General features: G+C 44.3%; 1 protein-coding gene across 1 annotated transcript in view; it reads right to left on the reverse strand.

The window, feature by feature from the left end:
* Positions 1–24,956, reverse strand: part of spop (speckle type BTB/POZ protein) — a 55,190-nt gene that overhangs the window by 13,947 nt on the left and 16,287 nt on the right. The window contains exons 4-5 of the mRNA XM_069675729.1: positions 23,814–23,909; positions 4,267–4,441 (exon numbers count right to left, since the gene is read on the reverse strand). Of these exons, the coding sequence (XP_069531830.1) occupies positions 4,267–4,441; positions 23,814–23,909 (271 nt within the window). The remainder of the gene's footprint in view (positions 1–4,266; positions 4,442–23,813; positions 23,910–24,956) is intronic.

Here is a 24,956-nt window from a genome sequence, read left to right on the forward strand (position 1 = left end):
ATTTCAAGTAACTGAGACTGTTGCAGGCCGGTAATAAGCACGTCAAATTATTTCATTTGGCTGGGTTAAACTACTTAATGTCCTACCTGGCTACCTGCACGCACTCTGCCTGTGTACTCCCTTAAACATGACCGGAAGCTTCCACAAGCTAAAGCTAGCAAGCTAGTCTCACAAGAGGTAGTTGGATTAAGTTTTCCGTTAGTAGTTAGACATGGAAAGTGGAAAGAGTGTTTTTACTAACTCGAGTTTGTATGAGTCACTCACTAAAGAGAGTCAGGTTTTCGAGTCACTTGAGTCAGTTTCTCAGAGCTTGAATCCCTGACCGGCCGCGCGCCCATATAGCGTGCGCACTAGAGATTTCTGTCGCCCGATTAGGCGAACTTTCAGTTTAGCACTCCGCTAACATGAATGGAGATCACATTTAATCGTGCATCTCTTCTGATTGTTTTTGGACCTAATTGATCAATTTCTGATAGTAAAGCGTGTCATTTCACAGGTTTGTGATGCTCGTTTTTCCATGATTGTGTGCAGAAAAAGTGCTTTTTCTGTCCTGCTGTGTTGGGAGAGTGGGTACTGACTGAGTGAGTGATTCAGTAAGTGATAACTCGAGTCAGGCCTTCAGCTCAGGGCAGGGAGCAAGCTCCAGGAGCCGGACTGTGGGAGCGAGTACTGAGTTGAAACAAGCGCCAAAGTGGTTGTTTTTCTCACAGGGCTCGGCTTATATGGTGGTCTTGCCAAGGTGGTTTGGCCTCTTTGATCTTGAGCCAGTTCTGTGCTCTGCGCTCACCTCAAATTCGTAGTTTGCAGAGGCTAGTAGCCGGTAGGAGGGGTGAACAAGTCAGTGGAGATGAGGACTCGTGACTCCCGAGTCAGTAAAAAGAGCCATTCGTTTTGAACGAGTAGTCAGGCATTGAATGTTCGTGTGTTTTGGAGGGAATGGCTTTAGACAGAGCCCCAAAGGAAAGAGCTGTTTTTTGGGGGTTTTGGGACCCAGGTAATTTTCACCTCAGCTCCGATCAGTGATGGGAACAAAAAACCCGTGTTGACAAGCTTATCTCCGTCCCCTTTCCAGCGTGATGCTATGCTCAGTCTAAGCTGCGCTCGAACATGGTTCCAAATTTGTCGGCGACAAGTTTGATACACAGACTGAATGAGTAATAGATACAATAAAGACGTAACCACCGTAACATCTTCACTGTTTACTGACTATGTTTCAGGTGCGTTTGTGATGTCAGATGCAGAAAAGAGGCCGACAGGAGTATACTTCACTGGCAATGGGAACAGAGACTATCCGCATCTATAAGCGGATCTCCCCGGGTCTGAAAAACCCGCTTCAACACGCTAATTTCGGTGGGAAAGGGGAATTAGTTAACTGGTTTTGTCTAAGCTGCCTGCCCTAACTTTAAAGTTGTAAAGCTCCAAAGCTAAATAGAAGATGAACAAACTATTCAGCTGTTTTGCATGTCTAAAGGATCACTGAGGAACACATAAAAAAAGTACACTGGAGAGGTTATCGGTTTTGATTGCACTGGAGGCGAGGAAAACCAACCGCTACTGTATATTTGCTCATCTAGATTATAGTCTATAAATATACAGCGTGCCAGAGCATTTGCAAGACAGGATCATGATGTTGGTGTCATTCCTTTTGTCACCGATCAGGTACGGTAAAGATTACACACAGCAATCCTTAAAGAGAATGTGTGGTCATTAATGAACGACTGCCTCCTGGAGCACTGGAGCCAAAGTTAACAGTGAAAGGCCAGGTAGGACTACTGGGACAAACCTACTGTAAGCCTGTCTGGTGCAGCTCTGTACTGGTGAGCTCATACTGCAGCAACAAAGGGAAGGGGCGGGCGAGAGAGAGAGAGAGAGAAAGTGAGAAGGAGAGAACAGTAGACAAAAATGGGGAGTAAAGGGAACTGAGAGGAGAGAAAGAGATCAAGACGAAAAGACTGACAGGAAGACAAATAGCAGAGGGATGTAGGGAGAGAACTACAGGGATAGAGAGAGAGAGAGAGAGAACAGGATGGTTAAAGGAGAAGGAAAATCGAGAAAGGACGAGAGAGAATGAAAAAAGGGAACATGAAAGTGAAAGGGGGAATAGTAAGAAAAGGAAGAAAAATAAAATAAAGGGAAGGAAAGATAGAGAGAATGAAGATCACATGGGCAACATGTAGCCAATTTGAGTTGCTCTCCCTCCTTCGTTTGATCCCTCTCTGTCCGTCTCCACGGCGATTAACGGCCGCGAGAGTTGTCACGGGAACAGCCAAGAGGGGGAATAACGAGGAGGAGGGACGTCGTCTGGACCGAGCAGAGCAGAGAGAGAGGGAGGGAGAGAGAGGGAGAGAGAGAGGGGAGGACCCCAAACCACAGCAGCACATAATTAAAATTGCTCCTCACACACACATTTCAACAAATCTAATAATGAACTGTGTCTCTTTGTCCCCACTGAGACGCACAGCTCACCAGTTTGCTCAAACTTTTCACCAGCTCACGCTGCCGGTCATCAAAGTGCCAGTCTGTGTGAACAGTTAGCATCATGTGTGTGTGAGGGCAAAAAGGGATGTGGTCAGTATGGACTTCATGCGTAAAGGCCAGAAACAACACAATCAGGTGCTTACTTTGAACAGAGGTGATACTTTGAACAGATATTCACTGTATTCAAATATCAGCGTCCCTGCGGCAGGAAAAATTATTCATTAAAATTAAAATCTGCTGAAGTATTTCCCCTGGAATTCACTTCTCGTCACAGTTTGAGACATTTGAAACAGTATTTAGACACAATCTCAAACTCTCAAGTGAAACACGGGATAATGACAAACTCAACCATGAGTAACAAAATAAACTCATTAGTTTAAAAGTTATTCAATCAAAAAAATAGAAGACTATTACTTGATTTGTAAATCTCTAGAAAGTTTTAAGTTTTTTTTGACAGTCTACGGACTTTAGTCAATAAGCAAGCAAACATTTAAAGGTTCTAGCTCTCCATATTCTCTAGCAGAGTTCATAGCCTACCTCTTTTTAAAATCGTTTATTTGCATTTATATGTGTGTTTAAAATGTTTATTAATCAGTTTCACAACATATATTGTGTCTGTCTTCGCCTGGTATAAGCAGTATTTGTATTGTCAGTTTCATTGTTCTTCATGTCTGTGTCTGTAAAGCACAGCTTATGTTGTTTTAAATTAGTTTTAGAAATAAATATGACCTCACCTGACTTGACATTATTTAAACTTTTAAGCAGGTTTGCTAAATACTTAATTTTGATTGGTTAATCACAGCATTCCGAGGTCTGTTATTTCTCGATAACAGACGGTTGCTATGAAGAACAGACCGTTGCTAGGGATTCTTTTGTAATCACTCAGTCCGGAGGACCAACTGAAATCATTTCAATCCCCCGAAAGAAGCACGGTAAATTTGATGTCGGCCTGTTTACAGAGGGGAAAAAAGAAAAGAGACGGCGGAGAGAAGCAACAAAGGTAAACGATGCAAAAACTGTAGACTACAACAGAGCTACTACAACAAAACTGAAGATGGCACATGAAGTAAACATTAAACAGAACACTGTACGGGATACGGCAGTGTTTGAAGACGGTGAAGGGGGAAGAACATGTCAACAGACAGTGACAAGACAGACAACCTCTATCAGGTGCTGCTTTGATTCATGCGGTCCCGTTCACCGTGTCTTACTTCACCATCAGTGGAAATGTTTCCATTTAATGTGAGTGATATTAGCTTTGTTAGCTCATTTTTTGAAGACTACGGAGTTAACCGTTGCTATGGACGCAGCTCTTATTGTGAGTCTAACCTGCTATTTTAAGATTATTAACAGAAATATAATCATTTTTAAATTAATGAAGTTATTTCCAAATTAACATTTTGTGTCAAATTAATAATAGTGTAGTGGAGTAAATAGCAGAAATAGTGTAATAAGCGGGATAATGTATAGTGAGCAGATTGTTAACATTGAGGAGCCTTTTCAGGGTGAGACAAGACTCAAGACTCAGATTGAGATGTCACTTCTTGGTTGCAGATTCAATGATGAGGATACAATTTGGGCCTGAGAAACTACAAACAGTTTTCCAGCTTGACAGTTGGTTGCTCTTATTTTAAGAGTCCTCATTTGGTTTAAGCATTCGAAGGGCACCTACAGGGCCTTGTTGTTGTTGTTAACGTTCCTCGCAGTTTAATAACTTAGTTATACCAAACATGTCTGCTTTAATGTCCCTTTCTCTAACACGCTAGGTCATAAAAAATTATCTCTCACAAGTCATGATGTCGTGTGTCTGAAATTTCTGGCCAGCTACACACAGAGAGCAGTCGGTGAATCTGGAGTTATCCTGCAGACCTCCGAGCTCCTCTGACAGCCTGCAGTCAGGAACCGTCACCGTGTTGGATGTGTTCCAGCCTGAGACATTCACAGAATCCAGCACCACACTCACCTGAAAACACACACAGAACAAGCACATGGGTTTCAGGATAACATTCATGGTGAACTGTTCCTTTAACACACTCACTGGTTCACACAGAGGCAAATAAATGGCCTGCAATGTTCTTAAAACAACAATAAATCAGTCAATCAAACACGCTGCGAATGATTAATGTGGGTTCTCTGCCTCTGTAATCAACACATCAGCCACTCAACATGGAGGCTATTCAAAGACGACCGATTCTTCCGTCTTTATCCAATCTGATTGGCCGCGCTCTCAAACAAGCCAGAAAATCGGCATTGAAGTCAAATTGGGTGTGTGAGCGTGTGTGTGTGTGTATCTTCCCTGCTGACTCCACCACCTGTTCCAGACAATGTCAACCAGACTCATTTATCTATCAGCAGGGCTTACTGAAAACACACACACACACACACACACACACACACACACACACTAATCACTGAGTAATTTCCAACAGCCTAGATTAACTGACTTGCAGATTTTCACCTGCTCGCTGTGCCGTCTAATCAAACAACATGAGATTGTTACCGCTTACACTGTGGTTAGTTATTTAGTTAAATAGTTTGTTAGTTAGTCGATAAGTTACAATTCATTATAGAAGAATCTGAGAAAAGAACTCTTGAGTGGGTAAAATCAATAGAGTATTTATGTGAACAGGGTTGTACTTGTACTCAAGGTTGCTGAAGTAGTAGAGACGCTAACAATGCTGGACTACGGCCCTGTTGGAGCACTTCTGATTCTCAAGTGGACATAAAACTCTTCCAGTTGTTGAAGACGTTTTTAAACCACTGGGACTTTTTCGTACTTTGAAGAATGTTCCGAGGACCCTGCCCCTTTTTCTTTTGTTCTCACACAGCAACACTGTTAGACTGATTCTAGTTCTTCAATGGCTGCACACTGTCCAGACAATGCCCATCTCACCTCAACATTGTAAAGTTGGCAGTTGCTGGTTGCACGTTCCAACTGCCAGCTCCACACTGCCCAGACATCAGCTGACAGGACAGACTTTTGTTGGCTACTCTTTCTTATTAAGTTTTTGCTTTATTTTACATGGACGAAGGTCATGCGTACTGATGCGTGCGAGTATAGGCTAGTTGTCAAGGGAACGCACTCTCAGAATGTTGCGGTTTGTTGGGAAAAGGCGCACATTGGTCTACGACTCCACCAAACCCGACTGGACATGTCAAACTCGAACAACTCCATCCAACAAACACAGACTGTCGGCGCACACTGACCCAACAGTTGGTGTTGGTTGGAGTTGGTCGCCGTTAGTCTGGGCAGTGTGCAGCCACCATTAGACAGAGTTTGGAGGGACTCTTTAAGCTTCAGAGTAGATATTCTCTCAAGAGACAGAGGAACCCTGAGTGATGTAATGTACACTGATTGCTCTTGTGCAAGTTGATGGTGGAACCAATGAGCCAATGCAGCCCTGGCAATCGCTACCTTTAGTGGTAGCTTGAAAAAAAGGACCAAAACACAGGTTAATTGCCTGGCAGTCAAGTGTTAATCTCCTTGGGCGTCCCCTTTCTCATTGTTGGTGTTTTATGTCCCGTTGCTTTACCAGCTTTTGGCCAGCTTTCGGCACTTCATTGTGACATACAAGGTCAGAAAAATACTTAAGGTTTTTAGTTCTTTGAAGAGCTCTCCTGGTGAGTTCCTCTCAGGGAGTCCCAAGAACTGATTGATCTGAAAACGCATCAAGAGTATATGTGTTGGAAAGACTCTTGTTTATTGAGAGAGTAACAGGTGTACTACTGTGTTAAAATTTACATTTAAACATCCAGTTTCACACTTAAACTTTCCCACTCCAATAAATGTTGTTTTTCCAAGTTGAAAACTGAGCTGTAAACAATGCAGCACACGGAAAAGGAAGTCTTGGCTGGAAGTCGCGATCACCTAACGCTGGCTAAACCGGACACACCCCGCATGTTCACCGTTGTCTCCAGAGGCTATACCGTGGTCAGACTATAGCCGATGAGTTCTGAGATTGGGTCAGAGAAAACATTAGATCCATCCATCCATTAACTATACCACTTATCCTGTTCTGGAGCCGATCCCAGCTGTCATTGGGGAAGAGGTGGGGTATATTCCCAGAATTTTAGTACGTCTCTGGACCGTGGGAGGAAGTACCCAGAGAGATCCCACCCAAGCACGGGAAAACAACAACTCCTATGGCCAAACAAGGATTCGACCCACTGCACCACCATGCTGACTGATTAGATAAGCAGGAAAAAAAACTTGAGGATAATCTGTGTCCCCTGCTTTCATAGCTGGCAGCTCCTAAACACAATCAGTGTACTGTTGTCAAGAAAAAGGCTGAAAATCCCCACAAAGTGACCTTGCTGTGAAAGCTTCAGCCAGGGATGCTGACACCCAAAACCCCACACACAAAAAAACAGCCAGGTTCCCTCCTCATCCATCCCAATCCATCCGCCTGCCTGTTCGTCCAGCGCCGCATCCATCCACCTATTCAGCTCTTCACAAAAAGAGTCCCAGAGAAGAAGGAGGAGCGCATACAATAGATAAGTGCGTGGCAAGCAGGAAATTGAATGTCAAGGAGCCTTGTTTGCTCCTGATGGAGGTTTGAGGGTTCGCCTGAAGGGGACAGAAAGACAGGGAGAAAAGAGAAGGAAAGATAATAAAATACAAGAAAAGAGTGAGAAAAGGGGAGGGAGGGGAAGATATGGGGATAATAAAAGGCAGAGAGAATACAGATGCAAAGATAGGAAGCGACAGACAGACAGAGAATAGCGAGTCCATCACACTCAAAAGAAGGGAGGGGGGGTCTGTGGATGGCGGTGGCCTCTCGTAGGCAGCAGCTCATTTCTAGCTCAGAAATGCCACAGAAACAGTGAGAAGAAAAGGTGACTTCTGAAGAGAGGAGAATTCAAAGTATACCTCAGTGTGTGAGCATACGAGTGTGACTGTGTGTGCGCGTGACAGTCTGGTTTCACAGCTGGCTCTATTAATCACACTCCAGGGGGATGCAGGTCTGACTGAGTGACATACATCCATCTCCACACACACATACATTCACATGAGGAAGTCTTTCACACAGACGCTGGCATGCATAACACACTGATTAGCAGTACAAAAAGGCTTGGAGAAAAAAGGAGCTGCGCTGTATAAAAGAAGAGAAAAACAACAAGGGGAGAAAAACAAGGAGACAGACGGACAAAGAGACAGAGGGCAGAGGACTGGAGTTCAGTTAGCTCGTGCTTGAATGAAAAATGGCTTTAGGAGAGGATGAAGAGGAGGAGGAGGGAGGAGGGAGGGTTGTGACTCCAGCACTGTGTCCCGAGTAAAAATAAACAAGTGCTGAAAAGTGAATTGGAAGGGAAGCCAGTGATTCTGGTCAATGTGTTTGGGTATAAATAGCCCAATTAGCATGGTGAGGCCGTAGCCGGGCTCTCAGACGTAGCATGGCAGAGCCGCTCTAATAACTGGCTAACTTCAGCAATTATTCCACTGTTTAACCAGGCAGAAACTTAATCGCAGCACCTGGTTATTTAGACACACTGTCTGCCCTGACAGTCTTTACGCTATTAGCTGTCATCTTCGGTCTTCGTCAACCTCCTCCTCTTTCTCCTTGCATCGTCCTCCTGCAAACGCTCCTTCTTATACTGGACGAGTGGACGGGCATGAAGCCAGTTGATCCACGTTTCTATTTGTATAATAGACTGCCATGTACACCACATGTTTATAATTATAATATACTGTGTAGATGTAAATGAATGACTGAACTAGATGTATTTAATATTCAAAAACCACTAGAGTCTATGGCCGTGCTAGCTGCTCTGTGAGGCTCTGGACATGGCAACATTGCCTGAACATGCTGTGTTTAGCAAGTTGTGTATATTCACCTTATTAGTTTGGCGTGTAAGCATGCTAAGGATGGCAAATAAGCACTATACAAACATGGGAATACCTTTAGTTTTACGTATTTGGTCCTAAACCAAAATGTTAAACACCTGATCATCGTGCTATGCACCGATCAGCCATAACATCATGACCACTGACAGGTCGAGTGAATAACACTGATCATCTGGTTACAATGGCCCCTGTCAGTGCGTATGTAAGGCAGCAAGTGAACTTATTGTCCTCGTAGTTGATGTGTTAGAAGCAGGAAAAATTGGCAAGCGTAAAGATGTGAGCGACTTTGACAAGGTTTACATCGAGATGGCTAGACGACTGGATCAGAGTGGGGTGATTGTGGGGTGTTTGTGGGGTGTTCCCGCTCTGCAGTGGGCAGTTCTGACCAAAAGTGGTCCAAGGAAGGAAAACCTGTGAACCAGCGACAGGGTCATGAGTGGCCAAGGCTCATTGATACACATGGGGAGCGAAGGCTGGCCCGTGTAGTTCGAGGTACTGTAGCTCAAATGGCAGAAAAAGTTAATGCTGGTTCTGATAGAAAGGTGTCAGAACACACCTGCAATGGATCAGGAATGATTTCAAGGTGTTGACTTGGCCTCCAAATTCCCCAGATCTCCAAACAACCGAGCATCTGTAGGATGTGCTGGACAAACAAGTCAGATCCATGGAGGCCCATGTTAAAATGTTCTGCTGCTAACGTCTTGGTGCCAAATACCACAGCACTCCTTCAGAGGTCTAGTGGAGTCCATGCCTCGAGGGGTCAGGGCTGTTTTGGCGGCAAAAGGGGACCTACACAATATTAGGCAGGTGGTCATAATGATATGGCTGATCGGTGTATAGTCTAATGATCAGCAGAGTGATGACAATTGGTCACTAGGGGAACATGAATGTCTGTACCCGACTTTACAGGGAATCGACCAATAGCTGTTGAGACATTTCTCAAAAATATATAAATAAATAAATTTGCTGTTGACATTAGAGAAATGTCAGTGGTGGATAAAGAGGGAGGATTTATCTCCTGGGGACCATGAGTGGCTTCAGAAAACATACGTCCAGCAGTTTTAGATTTGGCAGACCAACAGACCGATGTACCATCCATCAACCCAAGCAACTACAATTATTAACGCATCCTCTTTACTTATTTTGTTCACGGCCTGTTGCCATGTTATTACAAACAAGTACAGGTTTTTGCACCTGCTTGCTGCATTTATGGTCATTAGACTTGAGAGTGGTGCAGTAAATACTGCAGTACAGCAAATGCAGAGAGGATCACAATTATGAGTAGGGTTCGTCATGTAGGCACAAATTTAAATGGCAGATTTCATTATACTGCTGTGGTTAATTCTAGACAATGGCAAGTTATGTATCAAACTGTAGGCAAAGGGCAAATTTGGGGATGCAAATCTGGCGTCAAGTCTCTCCTGTGTTGGATGTTTGATCCTTATCGGGAAGGCCCATGCGCAGATGCTGACATAGAGTACAATCCTGTTCAAAACATACATTTAAAACTATTTCATCTAAGGTTATACTGTATGTTTAGCATGCAATGTTTATTTTTAGATTACATTTTTAATGTTGCATACTGCCACCTACTGTATCGGAGTGTGTACTGACTGGCATTACATCAGAATAATCTCATGACACGCGTCACAGAGGCAAAAATGTTCATTTGTGGCCAACTCTGATATTTTATCGTAAAGCCCTTTTTATCAGCTTTGTGCTCACCACAGTCATTAGGAATCATCATTTGCAGTCTATTAATATCTTTGGAAAATTTCACGGTAATCCGGCGAGCAGTGTTGAGGACATCCGAGTGTCAGCACGACCAACCTACGGCTGAATGACTGACTTTCATTCATTTCCCAGAAGTCTTAATGATGATGCTGATAATGACAGAGAGACATTGTGTATACAACCTTAGGTAAAGAATAACAATAATGAAGAATCATATCCGCCATATCGCCACGATCATCGTTTGTTTCAGTAATTAAGTTCCCGGGATAAGTGCTTACTAAAGCGCTCGCCTCCCAGTTAGCTCCTCAGACATCAAGATGGATCAGTCGTAAGCTCCCTCTAAAGCCTCCAGGCAACGCAGAGTTAATATTGAGTTTCAGTACCCACATGATTTATTCATAATGCATCAATCTTTCTGCCTGTTTATGTGTTTGTTTATGGATTTACAGCGTTTTGCCATGCGTGAAATAGTTTGAAAAGGGAAAAAAAAACTAATGAAATTCATTAAGTTATGGAACACTTGTTCTTTTACCTCCTGAGTCTCTTTTCTCTCTTTGCTTCCGTGCATCCTGAGAAGAAGAGATCATGGACACACACAGACACATGGAGACACACATTATTGTCACCTTATCAAACTATGCACACACAGCTAGCTGCAGCTGTGTTACTAAAAACAGGAAATGTTAGTGATTTTTTGGGGGGATTGATTCCTTCCTTGCTACTCTTGCTGCTAAATTAGCGATCGATCATTTGCATGAGCGTGTCTGCTTTTGCATTCAGTTTTACTGTCCTGATTTTGGGCCGGCTTCCCTGTAATCTGAGGCGTAGTCCTGCTGAGGTCTCGTCTCAGTATGAGTGTGTATCTCTACCAGCTCTGTGCTATTGTCAAGATATGTCAGTCAGTTCCTCCCAGACCTCCTTACTGCAGATTTCCCAGACTGTCAACACATCATGTTAAGTTACCTTAAAGCATTCAAGCGCCATAATAGATCAGAAATCATTATAGGAAGCAATTCTACCCCCATGGTATTTATAATGTATGTAAGTTATGACTGACATGAGACAAATGCACCCGTTTGATTGGGGGTATAATGCGCAGCTTAAATCTGTGTGGTCTGACAGGCACAAGCACAGTGCCAGAATCATTGTACCATTCTGTATGTGTTCCTGAGACAGATGAGCATCCTTTATACAGACTTGTGTGTTAGTTAATTGATTTTTTAGACATTTTTCTGACAGATAAACAAACAGAAACTGACAGAATGTAAAAAAACTGCTCAGCTCTGCTGGCACAGACGAAACGCAGGGTCCATCAGTAAGAAATGGCTGCAGGGTGCCAGACAGGTATTGCAGGAATTTTAGTTGTTTATAATTAGACTGTAGAAGAAAAAAAAACTGTTACCAGGACTGGCTGAACGTTTCAGTTACTTAAGTCCAATGGTAGCCCACTGACAACACTTTATTTAGCATTTTTTTCCTCCTCTCTTTATTTCCTCTCTGTTTCTCTCACAGTTTCTCTCAGACGTACTTGGCTTTATCCATCCATCCATCCATCTATCCATTTTCTTCTGCTTATCCAGGAATGGCAGCAGACTAAGCAAGGTAATCCATGCACCCCTCTCCCTAGCAACATTTTCCAGCTCCTCCTGGGGGATCCCGAGACAATCCCAGGCCAAATGGGATATATAATCCCTCCAGCGAGCTCTGGGTCTACCCTCCTTGGGTCTCTTCCCAGTTGGACACGCCCGGAAAACCTCCAAAGGGAGGCGCCCAGGATGAACCGTGATCAGATGCCCGAACCACCTCAACCGGCCCTACTCCGAGCTCTCTCTGGATGTCCGAGGCCAAGGCTGAGCATTTTGAGCGTTTGTATCCGCGATCTCATTCTTTTGGTCACTACCCAAAGCTCATGACCATCGGTGATGGTTGGAACATAGATTGACTGGTAAATTGAAAGCTTTGCCTTCAGGCTGAGCTTCTTCTTCACCACGACGCAATACTGCGTCTGTCAACATCACGATCCATTTAATCCTCACTCGTGAACAAGACCCCAAGATACTTGAACTCCTTCGCTCGGGGCAGTACCTCTTTCCCAACCTGAAGTGAGCTCTTTTGAGGTGGAGTCCACCTGAAGAGAACTTCACCGCTCACCGTGACGTAGCTTTGTCCCAAACGGTCGCCTCTACGTCACCATCGGCTGGTGAGGTTCAGGGCTGATTTAAAACAGTAGATGGCGTGTTTGAGCCATTTCCAACCCATGAAATGCCGATTATTATGGTAAGAATTGTCAGTATTAACACCAGCATTGATGCGTTTCATCACAGTATTGCGATATAATTTAGATTACAGCTCAAAAAACACGTTTAAGAGTTAAATAAGAAGTGGTTGCAAATGGCAGCCTTGCAGCCCAGACACTGTCTGCACTGTGTTTCACATCAAACATATCAGATTTTCTGCTTGAAAACATCCATTGGAAAAGTTCATTACATATGTATTAAAGGTTGATTACACTCAGGGAACAGCAGAGGTTGTGCAGCTGTGTATTGCAGCTTCATCATCTGTTGTTCACATACCTAATGGAAATGTAATTGTTCGCACATTAAAAGAAGACGTGGCGAGGTGGGTCCGCATTAGCAGAGAAATTAGATGTATATAAAGTAGCTCCAGTATTTTCATTTAAACCACACAAACATTTTTCATCTACACTGGCTTAATAGATCTGTGATCTTTGAACTTGTCGTCTGAACCCCCGAGCACAAAACTCATCAGCAGCTTTTTATAATGCATGACTGGTGCTCCCGTCTGCAGCCGGAGTAAACAGAGAGACACTCTGCAGCTCTCTTCCTTCCTTATTCGCCCTCTCCACCCACTTTCAGATGTTACTGCCGACAGAAATCACACACACTCGGAGCGATGACGGGATATTTGAGTTAGTGTGATGCAGGAGTCAGAGTTTGCCGCCCTCTGGCAGCTGCAACAGGTGACTGAACTGATTAAAGCGGAGAATAATAGCAGAATCTCATTTGTTCCCGACACCATTAAACAAACACAGCCCCAAATCCCAACGCTATTAAACAAAAGTCAAAAATAAACACAGCTCCCGCTCTGCTCAGAAGACAAAAGCTGAACCTTTAATTACAGGAGATTCATTTCATCCAAGTAGATTATATTTCAACAACCTTATTCAACCCGTGCAGACGTAATGGGAGCCTTTACAGTCGCTGTAAAAGTCGCTTTCTCATGAGCACCATAAGCAATGCGTTTCATAATTCTGTTTGGTTTTCAGAAAACAGGAGGAAAACTGGGCAGTTTGCCTGAGACGAGACAACCCCCGAGCTGGAACACGCAGAGAAAAGAGACACACATCAGAGAACATAAAAAAAACGCGCAAAACACTCGTATCAAAACAAAGACTGACGATGTAACAAGTAGAGGAGCTGCAGGCGACAGGCTGCACACCTCCAAGTCACGCTTTGTAAACCTGGAATCAGATCGCTGAGTGTTGATTGACTTCCTATTTAAAACAAGGTCTGTTTTTGGCTTCACTGTGAAAAGAAACACCAGTTGCTCATCTTTTGTATTCTAAAGCAGAAGCAGAGCTCTCCAATCCACCAGGACTGAAATCTAAAGAATTTCCAGCAGCAGTTTCAGCTTGGACATAAAAACAAGACATTCACGATTCTTTCCTGTAATTGTTTGTCAGACAGGCCAAATGTTCTTCTACCTCTTCCAATAGGCAGCCTGGTCAGTGTCCCTACACTAGTAACCCTTCTTGCGTCACTTTTCTTGCAGCGTTCTGCGATCACTCTGGCAATAATGAAAACGCAGGACCTGGTTAGACTTTCAAAATAATGAGGGAAAGTAAAGTGTGAGTTTCGGACATGCGACAATATCGAACGTGTGGTTAATACTGTGAAAGAGGAGCAGGTTCGTTTGGATAAGGCACCAAAATAGTTTCAGAAAAACTTCATTGTAAGCATTAAAATGTGCATTCTGAATATGAATCATCTGAATATGTCTATTAGGTAACATAAAGAGAAGTCAATATTGTCTATTTGTTTTATATAGAAATCAAACCCCAATCCTGTGTTTGCTTTAGAGATTTTCTGATACCATTTTTTCATACACATACATACACATCCTCTGATCAGCCATAACATTATGGCCACCTGCCCAAAATTGTGTAGGTCCCCCTTTTGTCTAACATCCACATGAATGGCAGGACCCAAGGTTCCATTGCCCAAAGCATCATGCCGCCTCCGCCAGCTTGCCTTCTTCCCACAGTACATCCTGGTGCCATGTCTTCCCCAGGTAAGCGACGCACACGCACCGGCCATCCACATGATATAAAAGAGAACGTGGTTCATCAGACCAGGCCGCCGTCTTCCATTGCTCCGTGCAACAGCAGCTCTTCTGTTGGATCGGACCACACGGGCCAGCCTTTGCAACCCACGCGCATTAATGAGGCTTGCCCCGTGTTCGCAGGATTTCCTTCCTTCCTTACCACTGCAGAGCGGGAACACCCCACAAGAGCTGTAGTTTTAGAGATGCTGTGACCCAGTCTTCTCGACATAACAATTGGCCCTTTGATGTCAAAGTCGCTCATATCTTTACGCTTGTCCATTATGACACATTGCAAAGGCGCCATTGCAATATAGAGAGATAATGAATGTTGTCTGTGAAGGTTCTCAGTCATCCAGGTCATGGTCATTCAAAGCGTAATCCAAAAGGCAACTGGACTTAGTTGAAGTTCTTGAAGCAATTCACTTCTAATCTTCATAATCAGTGTTATTCACTTCCCCTGTAATTGGTCGTTATGTAATGGCTGATCAGTGCATAGTGATACGGAGAACCCCTCCAATACTAATGTGATAAAATCATACATACCATTGGTGGAATAACTCTGAGTGCTGATTTTGCTAGCATTGGCTAACATTTAGCTCTCTGCTAGCACCACACAGTTGCTGTTTATTCTCATCACATGATAATTTAGCTGACACCAGTTTATTTACGGGGTAGTTGGTTCTGGTATTGGATCAGTGGTTCTTATTTTAGGCAGCTATAGGCAGGTATCAGAACAACAGTGTTTACTTGACCCACCCCAGACCTTTGTTTCTTTTCAAAGTGAATCACCTGGCTTCAATGCCAGAACAAAACAATTCAGAGAACAGCATCCAGACACACAACAGAGGCATACCTAGCTTGATATATTTTAAAGCACTGGGCCATGGACCAAGCTGCAGTATTTGACTAGTTGGGGTAGGAAGATATTTCAGTGGTATCCACACAGAGAGACATATTATTGTGGCCTGCACACATTCACAGTTAAGTGTGCTGTCTGGTCATCCTTTTTTCTTACACATGCACACACCACACAAAGGCTTTTCAGACATATAGTTTCCATCCAAACACAAACACACACTCATTATAACCACTGCTACGAGCCTCTGCACGCCGTCAGTGAGCGCCAGCCATTTGGGCCTCTTTTAAGTCGTTTTGTTTTCTCTGCTGGAGGATCACAGACACTAAAGGGAAAGCTCTGAGACACTCCGGTTGGATCTTAAGTGCTGAAGGAAATGTTTGGACGCAGGAAATAAACAAATAAGGAGGCAAAACTCGCCTGTTTGTTCAATATCTGCAGCCTTTACTCCGGGAGAAACAAAGGGCTTTTGATGGGATATAAAAGACCTGGTGATGTGATGTTGGTGCACATTGTTGCAAAGGCGACGTCAATTACGGGATGTGTTTGTGGCTCAAAAATGGATGCCAACAGGATAAGGCATCACAGTGAAAATCCCAGTGCAAGAGTAGAAACAAGCTTGCACTCTGTTTGCTCATTCTCTTCCTGTTTCTTGCCTTAAATCAGCTTCTGTATTTACATCTCCTCCGCTTTTTAAAACAATCTAAATCCACAAACTCAAATCTCTATGTGCATCCTTCTCCCTGCGTCTCTTCCCACCTCTGCCTCTTTATCCTGCTCCCAGAGCTGCTTATGTGTGTGAGTGTGTGTGCTGCTCAGCGTGCAGGGAGGGAGCAGCTGGAGCATCTGCAGTCGTCTCCTCTGACAGCGGCACGGCATATGGCAGGGCCCGGTGAAGGATGGGTGCTGTCACCCGGCAAAGTGCTTACCCCACCGACAAGAGAGGCGAGCCGCGCTAACACCATGAGGAAGAGGAGGAAACAGCTGAACATCAGCACCCCGCTCATTTGTTCTCCCGGAGCCACCTCACCGCAAGAGGGACGAGGTGGAGGAGCCTTAAAGGAAAGACCTCTGACTGGCTGAGATGCGTTGGATCAAACTCGGCCTATGTGCAAAAGATGAAGCAATGAAGAGGAAAACAAGCAGGCGCTTATGCTCACACTCACTCATCGGCCTTTTGTGCGTCACACAGAGGAGCGTAAACCTGCAGGATTAGCATACAGTTCATTAATAACAACTCGATATGCACAGGCACAGCTCGCGTACTGCCTCACCTGTTACCACTGTGAAAAGGGAGATGCTTTACTTTCCAGAAACGTACATGTAGAGTCTGGTTGAATAATACTTCCAGTATATGTAGTTTATATCTACACATTTTTCAAGTTCTAATCCCATGTCCCCAGCTGTGTGCCAATTCAGGGGATCCCTTGAAGGATGTATCTGAAGGCCGAATGCGTCACAGCGGCACGTCGAAGGCTGTCTCATTTTGAAGGCTCCTTCAGATGCGGCCGACAAATGCGCCCTTTTCCTTTTTCTTCCATTATGACTAGATATGTACGAGAAACATCACTGATATTGATTGATCTTTACTGACATCACCATTATTATTTCAACTAACAATAATTACTAGCATAATCAGTATCAATCCCACTACTAATTATCACTGATCCTCTCGCCCTCCCCGACCTGGCTGAAAGCCACTGAACACAGGCACACATGCACACACACACACACAAGAAATGAACACACGATACCACAATAACATCATTTGTAGTATATAATGTTAAATGGCCTGCGTTCTGTGTTCCCTGCCCTGTTAGTATTTCCTTGTTTGTTGTTTTTGTTTGTTAATGTAATATCTGGGATATGACAATAATAAAACAACAAAAAACAAAGGACGCACCCGATCCTTCGTGCACACCGTGTCCCGGGATTCATAGCACGCCAATTCAAACAAGATCGCCGACTCTGACGCGGCCGAGGAACCAATTTTACATGTTAAAGATTCAACTCAATCGCATAGCTAAACAAAAGGGGCGTTGAAACTTCAAATTATCTTTAAAATATGTTATGTTAGTTAGCTAGTTAGCCCGCTAGCTACCTGTTGCTTGGCGACAGGAGCTGCATTTGGTGACACAAGGGTAAGGGCGGGAAAAGCTGGTGACGTGAACAGGAAAGGAGAGTCATCCTCCCTGTGTCAACTTTATCTCTTATCAAAATCTATTTTTCATTTTGTAGATATTTGTGTTATTATTTTGATTAGGTTTGAACTGGCTGTGTAGACATGAATGAGGCACCTCGCTAAACCCACCAATCACATAAAAAGTGACAGGGCCCAACGTGACTGATGTGTGGGTCATAGGAACTAACAGAGTGGATTTCAGTTGTGTGGTAAAGATCTGTGTTACTAATGACTCCCTCGTCCTCCTGATAAACAACACAAACGAGCGTCTCGCTGCAGCTTCCTGTCACACTGCTGATTTCCTTGAACTCTCAGCGTTTTTGTCAGCGTCTGATTCACTAGGACAGCAGCTCGTTATGAAGTCAGCTCCTGAACTGCGTCTGAACTTCCAGGCCGACCTCTGTGAGCTCAGGAGAGCTCATGAGCTCACAGGTGAGACGTCTGTGAGATAAATGAGATCTGAAAACATGGAGTGATCTTCATTACAAAATAGTTACTTGTCAACTTCACCTGAGAAAACTTTGAGTCAAACTGTTACGCATTAAAATAATTTAACAATGTTATAATGTTAAGCATGTGTTTCAAATTTACGGAAGCCCGAAGGGGACATGCATCCACACATTTTATTAACTCCTTTTCCCGTGATAATGAGTAATTTCTGGTTGTTTTCTTGAGAACTCGACTTATTTATCTTGTTTCCATCAGATGATCAGAGCTTGTGTCCCCAGGGCCCAGCTGTTCAAAAGGTTTAATCTGGGTAAGAGTTATCCAGATTTGGAAATTCATTTTTTTCTTATCCAGGTAATCCATCTTACTTTTATCCCCGATAGGATCTACCTTATCCAGATGCAGGGCACATTAAGTACGATTGCCCCCCCTCTTCGCTCCCCTGTCGGTCAGCTTTCACATTAATAATTTCGTTCTGTACTCGAGCACACTTGCAGTAGGACTCCGAAGCAGAAGGTGGCGATAATGCACCTCAAAAACAAGGTGAAGAAGAGGAGTATCATCAACTACGAAACATTGTTTATTCATATTTTAGAGAAAATCTCAAGAGGGACCCTCTCACCTACATTCCCACGATATCAGCCCTGGTCTTGGAGGTCATACGTGGATTTCGGAGGAGACAGGACAACATCATATCTGATGCGTACCATACCCGAGTACACATGAACCGTAGTCGAGAGCACCTTTTCAAGTGGACCCGGGCACGGATCAACGAACTGTGCTCGTGTACGATACACAGTGCTCACACTCAGGACTCTGGGGTCAAGTGTACTAGGATCCAGGCCCGGGTCCCTAATGTGAGAGCCCCCTCAGACTTCTAAATCCGGATTACCAGCGCTCGAAATGGGACTTCTTACGACATACTTCATCCACAGGGGGCGCCAAACTCACACAAAAATGAAAGAGCTTGACAGGTTGCTTTTATTTGACTATTTTATGGGGTCATGTCATCTGCTATGTCACTGTAGCAGTTCAGCAATTCAAGAGCAAAATATTTAAAAAATATCTAAAGTATCAACATCATTGTAAAAATGTTGTTTTGTTTGTCCTATTTAAAAGTGTTATTATATTTCCCCCTCTAATCCAGCCTGAATCCTCCCCTCTGCCTGGATCAGGGTAATCCTGATTTTTGGATTGAAGTTATCCCAATCCCACTCAAAAGTTCTGAACGACCAAAACTGGAGGTTTTATCCGGATAGGAGCCATGATTGGATTACCTGATCTTATCGGATTACATGATCCTTTTTCTCCTTTTGAACAACCTGTTTTCTGAACACTGACACTGAACCCCAAATTGCTCCCAGTGGCATAGACAACGGGTATGAATGTGATGACTGATTGACAACTTAAGGTAGCAGCCTCTGCCAACAGTGTAAGAATGCTTGTGTATGCTATATAAAAGCACATATCATCATTTACAAAATGATACTGTTATCTCGGGATGAAGTCGAGATCTTGAGTGGTAATTACAGAAAAACGGAGTAAATAAAATGTCAGGATGCATGTCCTCTTAGGGTTTCCGTAGAAATGATCTTCTATCATGTAAAGCAAGAGGAGATGAACTATCAGACAAATCAAAGAGGTACACAGGGTACTGCAACCAGTGAAGGTCCACTTTTGGGTCCGGGCCAAATTGCACGGTTTATTTTTTTAATATTTGTTTCTATTAATATAAAAGTTTGGTTCTTTACCATCACAGTTTCTGGCTCGTGTAAATCCCATTTAATCATCTGTTTCATAGAAGAAGAACGTTTCCCTCAGATCATGTTCCCGCACAATCCTCCTGATGAGAAGGGAGTTGCACCTCGCAGACACTCCCACAAATCACACACAAGATATCAGAACACGTCACATCTGCACCTGAAAAACAGGCGCAGCAGCCACCACACATCTGGCTCTCTCTGTTCTTTCCCTTTGCTGCACATCACAGTGATGTTTACTGAACCTGAAGTGAAAACTCGCTTCATCTCCCTCTCACTTAATTTATGTGTAAATCAGACGGCAGCCGGGCATGCAGCACTTCTCAATTTCACAAGTGTTTGCAACTGGAATGGAAAGTCAATAAAATCAATGTGATTTTTAATAAAAGGACAAAGCAGCTCTTGGATCTGACAGTGATGGGATTCTGAAGAGGAGCTGCTGATGCTCAGGGAGGCGGTCGTGGTCCACAGAAGGAGGAAATGGATGTCCAAAACAGGAGAGGGACTCTGCTTCATTAAGGATCTTAAGTTGAAATGCGTAGACTGATGGGGACATCAGTGCTACATGACAACGATAAAGTGCAGCCTATCAACGACTGCAGCAGAGATATAATGGCTGCAGTATGTTGTTGTATCTGCATGCTGCACACAGATAATACCAGGGTTCTTCCTGCATGTTGCTGCTGCAGACTGTGGAGGAACAGACAGCCTCCGAACGCCTCCCTCCGACTCTCCTCCTGGCTGACTAAAGGTGGACCGGTGTGTTCCTCCACTTCCCAGCAGCCAATTTACCATGACTGACAGACACATCTCACCATAAACTTCTCCCTTCCAAAACAGACCCCCCCCCCCCCTTTTTTTTCCTTTTCCCTTCAGTCAGTCAAAAGAGACTTTCGGAGCGGTAACCCTTCCTCGCCGTGTCAGTCGGCTCGGCTCTGCCTGCAGGCAAATCACGGTGGCACAAAGCCACAGGTCGCCACGTGTGCGTTTCTAGTGTTCCTCTAAAGCCTGAGCAGGTAGAAAGCAACGCTCTGACCTCAGAGCAGGAGGTTACATGTGGTGCTGACGGGGAAACAGAGAGGGGACTTAACCTCCTTTGCCTCTGCGTCTCATTAGAGGAGGAATGAGGAAAAAACTACTTCCACCTTTCGCTTATTTATTAATCGATGCCACCCAGTGTGCCCACTTTCCTTTCCTTCGATCTCTCCTCTCTCTGTCTCCTTTCCCTTCTCTTTTGACAGCACCTTTAATAGGAGCTATCTCCTCATTAAATACCTGCAGCTGTCTGTGAGAAAGAGAGATGGAGACAGAAAGAAAGAGAGCAGTAGCTGGTGTTGTTCGAGCTCACTCCGACATGACGTACAGCCAGATCCCCTGCGCTAAATTTGAATTACTAATGTCTCCGGAGGCGAAAGACACACCGAGCACAGGGACCAAGGGTCAGGAGGAGAGGTTGAGCCAGCCTCCTCCCCTCCTCCTCCCACAGTGATCTGGCTCCCCCTCATAGCCTTTACTCCTCTTTGACACTCTATTACACAGAATAAAAGAGTAAGAAAGACAGGAGGCGAAGGAGGGCAAAGACGGATGGAAGAGGGGGGGAAGAAGTGTGATGCTCAGTGTGGGAGGCAGCGAGAGATGAAAGGAAAAGGGAAAAAAAAAGAGGAGGAGGAGATTGGGTTTGAATGAGAGATAAGATGGAGGGGGAAAAAAGAGGAAGGATGAGAGAGGAGAGAGAGAGCCGGGCTCTGGGGCGACTGGGCTCTCTCAGATGCAGGACGAGACCATCTGGACGCGAGCGGAGCCAGGTCTGTGGCGGTAAACACTGGGCTCCGCTTTCACATGGAGGAAGGGATTCAAACAGCCGCTCCTCACTGTCTCACCAACATCCACCAACAGTGCTGCCCACGTGTTGGTGGGAGCAGCACCAGATCTGGATGCTGGCAGAGGCATTACTTACCGCACACAACACACACAGTATTTTAATATACTGCGGCTTTATGTGTTGATACATCAGCTCCGTGAGCGTGAACTCTGCAGACCTCTGAGGTCGTCCAGGGCTGCTCTCCACCATCTTCCCCGAGGATAAAAAAAAAGTACGGCTTGTATTTGAATGCTGCACACGTACACACTTCCATAGGACTGCTTTTAAATCTTAAAGATTACAGAAAATGTTCCGTGCCTTTTTTATTTATCCACTTTCTCCTCTCATTTAATCTTCTTCTGTTGTACACACTTTTATATTAAGCGTATTGATTTTTCCTCGTGTATAAAATGCGCTTTGTAAATCAGGTTTGCCGCGCCTCGCTTGTTCATCAGCACAGCCGGCTAATTACAGCGGCGCAACGGATATTTATGGGGGAGGAAGTGGCCACGGAGGACTTGAACCAGCAACCCCTCCACCACCTACCTCCCTCCCTTCAGGAGACTGAATGAATCCATCTCTCATGCAGCTCCTACAAGCGGGCTCATCCTCAAAATTACATCCCAACGAGACACGCCCGCACACAAACACACACAATATATGCATAAGATGCTCCCACACACACACACACACACACTCTACCCCCCATCCCACATGGCTCTGGAGAAGCAGCACTGCCCCTCCTATCCCTCTGTCAATAAGCCCAGTTTGGAAACACTTTAAACAGACTTGCACATCGCTCGGCTACAAAAAAAAACTTGAAGACATGCTCTCCTCCATACCCGCAGGGTTAATTAGAATTGTTTTAAACAGCCACTGCCACGCTTTTTAAACATTTATGGGTGCATGCATTACAACTAAGGCATTAACATATCCGGAAAGTTTAACCTCTTCTCTGCTCCCGGGTTCCATTAGGAGGAGCAGAGAGAGAGAGGACAGTTGACCTCTGCTGCCCCCTGTGTTACAGCTGAAAAACAACAAGGGACTTTTCAATGAGGAGCAGCAGCAGCAGCCGGCTTTGGATCAGAGGAGACGGAGCCAGGCGGCCACGCAGGCTGAATGACAATCAGCTTGTATGTTAGAGATGAGAGAGAGGGAGAGGGCGATCTACACCCACGGGCGATGTAGTACCAATAAAAACATACATTATTCACTAACAAGGACATACGATGAGTGGTTGTGTGAATAAAAAGAGGCAGGAGGACAAAAATTGTATATGTTTAGATATCTCTATAGGGGTGCACAATATTGGATTTTTTCTCGATATCCGATATGCCGATATTTTCCAACCCTTTTTGCTGACTGCCGATATCGATACCGATACTTTAGGCACATCTAATTGCAGAGAACATCAAGTGTCCCCTATAGTGGAATTGATATAATGCCTACTCTTTTTGTAGTGGCCATACCGCAGACACGCTTGACGGAAGAGGCTTTGTACAAAAGGTCACTCACGTTTCTGAGCGCACCTGAATGCAGCATCCCCCTGAAACACAGCAGTGAGGGAGACATGCCCGGACTTGTTCACTGCACCTACTACGGAGACATCAGTGATCGGCTTTTTTATCGTGTGTGCGTCCATGAGTATGTAAGTTGTTTTGCACTGATGTTTATGTTAAACTCTGTTTGAGTGTGTTTTCGGCGTGTTTGATGTTGTTAAGTCGGTAAAATGACAAGAACGTGAGCTAATTGTTAGCTAGTTAACAGTTGTGAAAGTTGTTTAACTTTCTGTGACATTTTATTCTTTGTATTGTTGATAACTTTGTGCAGGCAGTGCACGCGCATACTCGTGCCGACTTAATGTCGTAGCATTTTAGGGAATCATCGAGCATTTAGGCAAAATTAAAGCGTTGTTTTATCTGCGGAAAATATTGGCAGTAAAATGACACCTGTTGATGCCGATACATCATTTTCAAGCCGTTATCTGCAGATAACGATAACGGGCCGATAATATTGTGCATCCCTCATTTCTAATGATTTATTCTGGTTTAATTAAAGAAGTTCTAGTAATATACACAACATTCAGCACAAATCAACATGAAGATTTGGTTTCAGAGGCTAAAGATAGAAATCCGTGTTTGTCTGCAACGGTTTAATATCTCATTTGATGAATAATACTTCTGATCTGGCAATATAATCAGGATTATCATTTTTAAATGAGAAGCCTGTTCTGTGGATTTCCTGGGAAGGATTTAAAATTGAACTGTGTGAGCTCTGTTAAACAAATAAGTTCAGCTGAGGCTTACCTCACAGAAAAGTGGCGATTTGTGATCGGGCAGCAGAGAGTTGGCCTTCTTGAAGCCCCCGTCCTTCCCCTGGACCAAGCCGGACGCGCTCTGGACCTAAAGAAAAGACACACGGACAAACAAGGAGAAACAAGATTATTGGGCGACTTTCACAACATGATTAAGCCCTGCGTGTGTGCGAAAGAGAAACTTTGTTATGAGTCATGGCCATAAGCAGCGGAGGAACAATGGCGAAAGAGGCTGGGAGCAGGAAGTATTGCCTGCAGGGAGCTTTTAACACTTCAGAAGAAAAGCAGAATCTCTCCCTCTTTCACTCGGCGCATCGTCTCGCTGCCACATAAAGACGAGTGGTAAACATGAGACAGAACTGCTGTGCCTCTTTGGCCAAGAAGTGAGAAATTGCAGGGATCAAAGCGGTCCAATTATCATGTGTTTATGGAGTGCCAATTATCTCTGACAGTGGCAGGAAGGATTCTGTAACACTCGGTTGCACTACAAAGACTCGGGAAAGGTGCTGAGTTCTTGTGCGTACGATAGTCACACTGTGGGGGCGGTGACAGCTATCTACAGTCACCTAACAGTCACAAATGCTCACATACAAGGTCAAAAGATAATGACTGCGGGCTAGGACCACTGCAGAGATCACAGCAAATTAGAGCTAATTGCCGATAGAAAGAAAGCAAAGCAGTGAAACATAAATCCTGCTCGTAAGTGGAGCTCCGTCGGAGGGATGTAACACCATCTTTGGAGAAATTACATCATTCACCATTTTGTTAATGAGAAGATTATGCTTCCCCGGGCACTGCTCTGGGATTTCTGAATGTGTTCAGCCGAGTTTAGCTGCAGTGACAGACCCGTTTTTTTGTCCGTCCCTATTAGAATAGACATGTGTGTCCACGTTATGAAGGTAATAAGTCAAGGCTGCAGATGTCTGTTGTTATGTGTCCTGTCCTGCTGAGGGTTAAAAGGCATCAAACAATGCAGGAGAAAAGAAATCCAATTAATTTCTTTAGAAGATGTCATCAAGCTCCTCCTCAGGAGGCACATGATTGGATTGTGTTGACAAAGAGCAGAGACACAACAAAAGATCCAATCACCAAGATGAACACAAGTGGTTGTCCGAGGTATATTTCGGCCGTGCTG

Source organism: Semicossyphus pulcher, unplaced genomic scaffold (assembly GCF_022749685.1).
Source record: "Semicossyphus pulcher isolate SPU_LCO1_2020_fin unplaced genomic scaffold, fSemPul1.0.p SCAF_25, whole genome shotgun sequence".
Taxonomy (NCBI): Eukaryota; Metazoa; Chordata; class Actinopteri; order Labriformes; family Labridae; genus Semicossyphus; species Semicossyphus pulcher.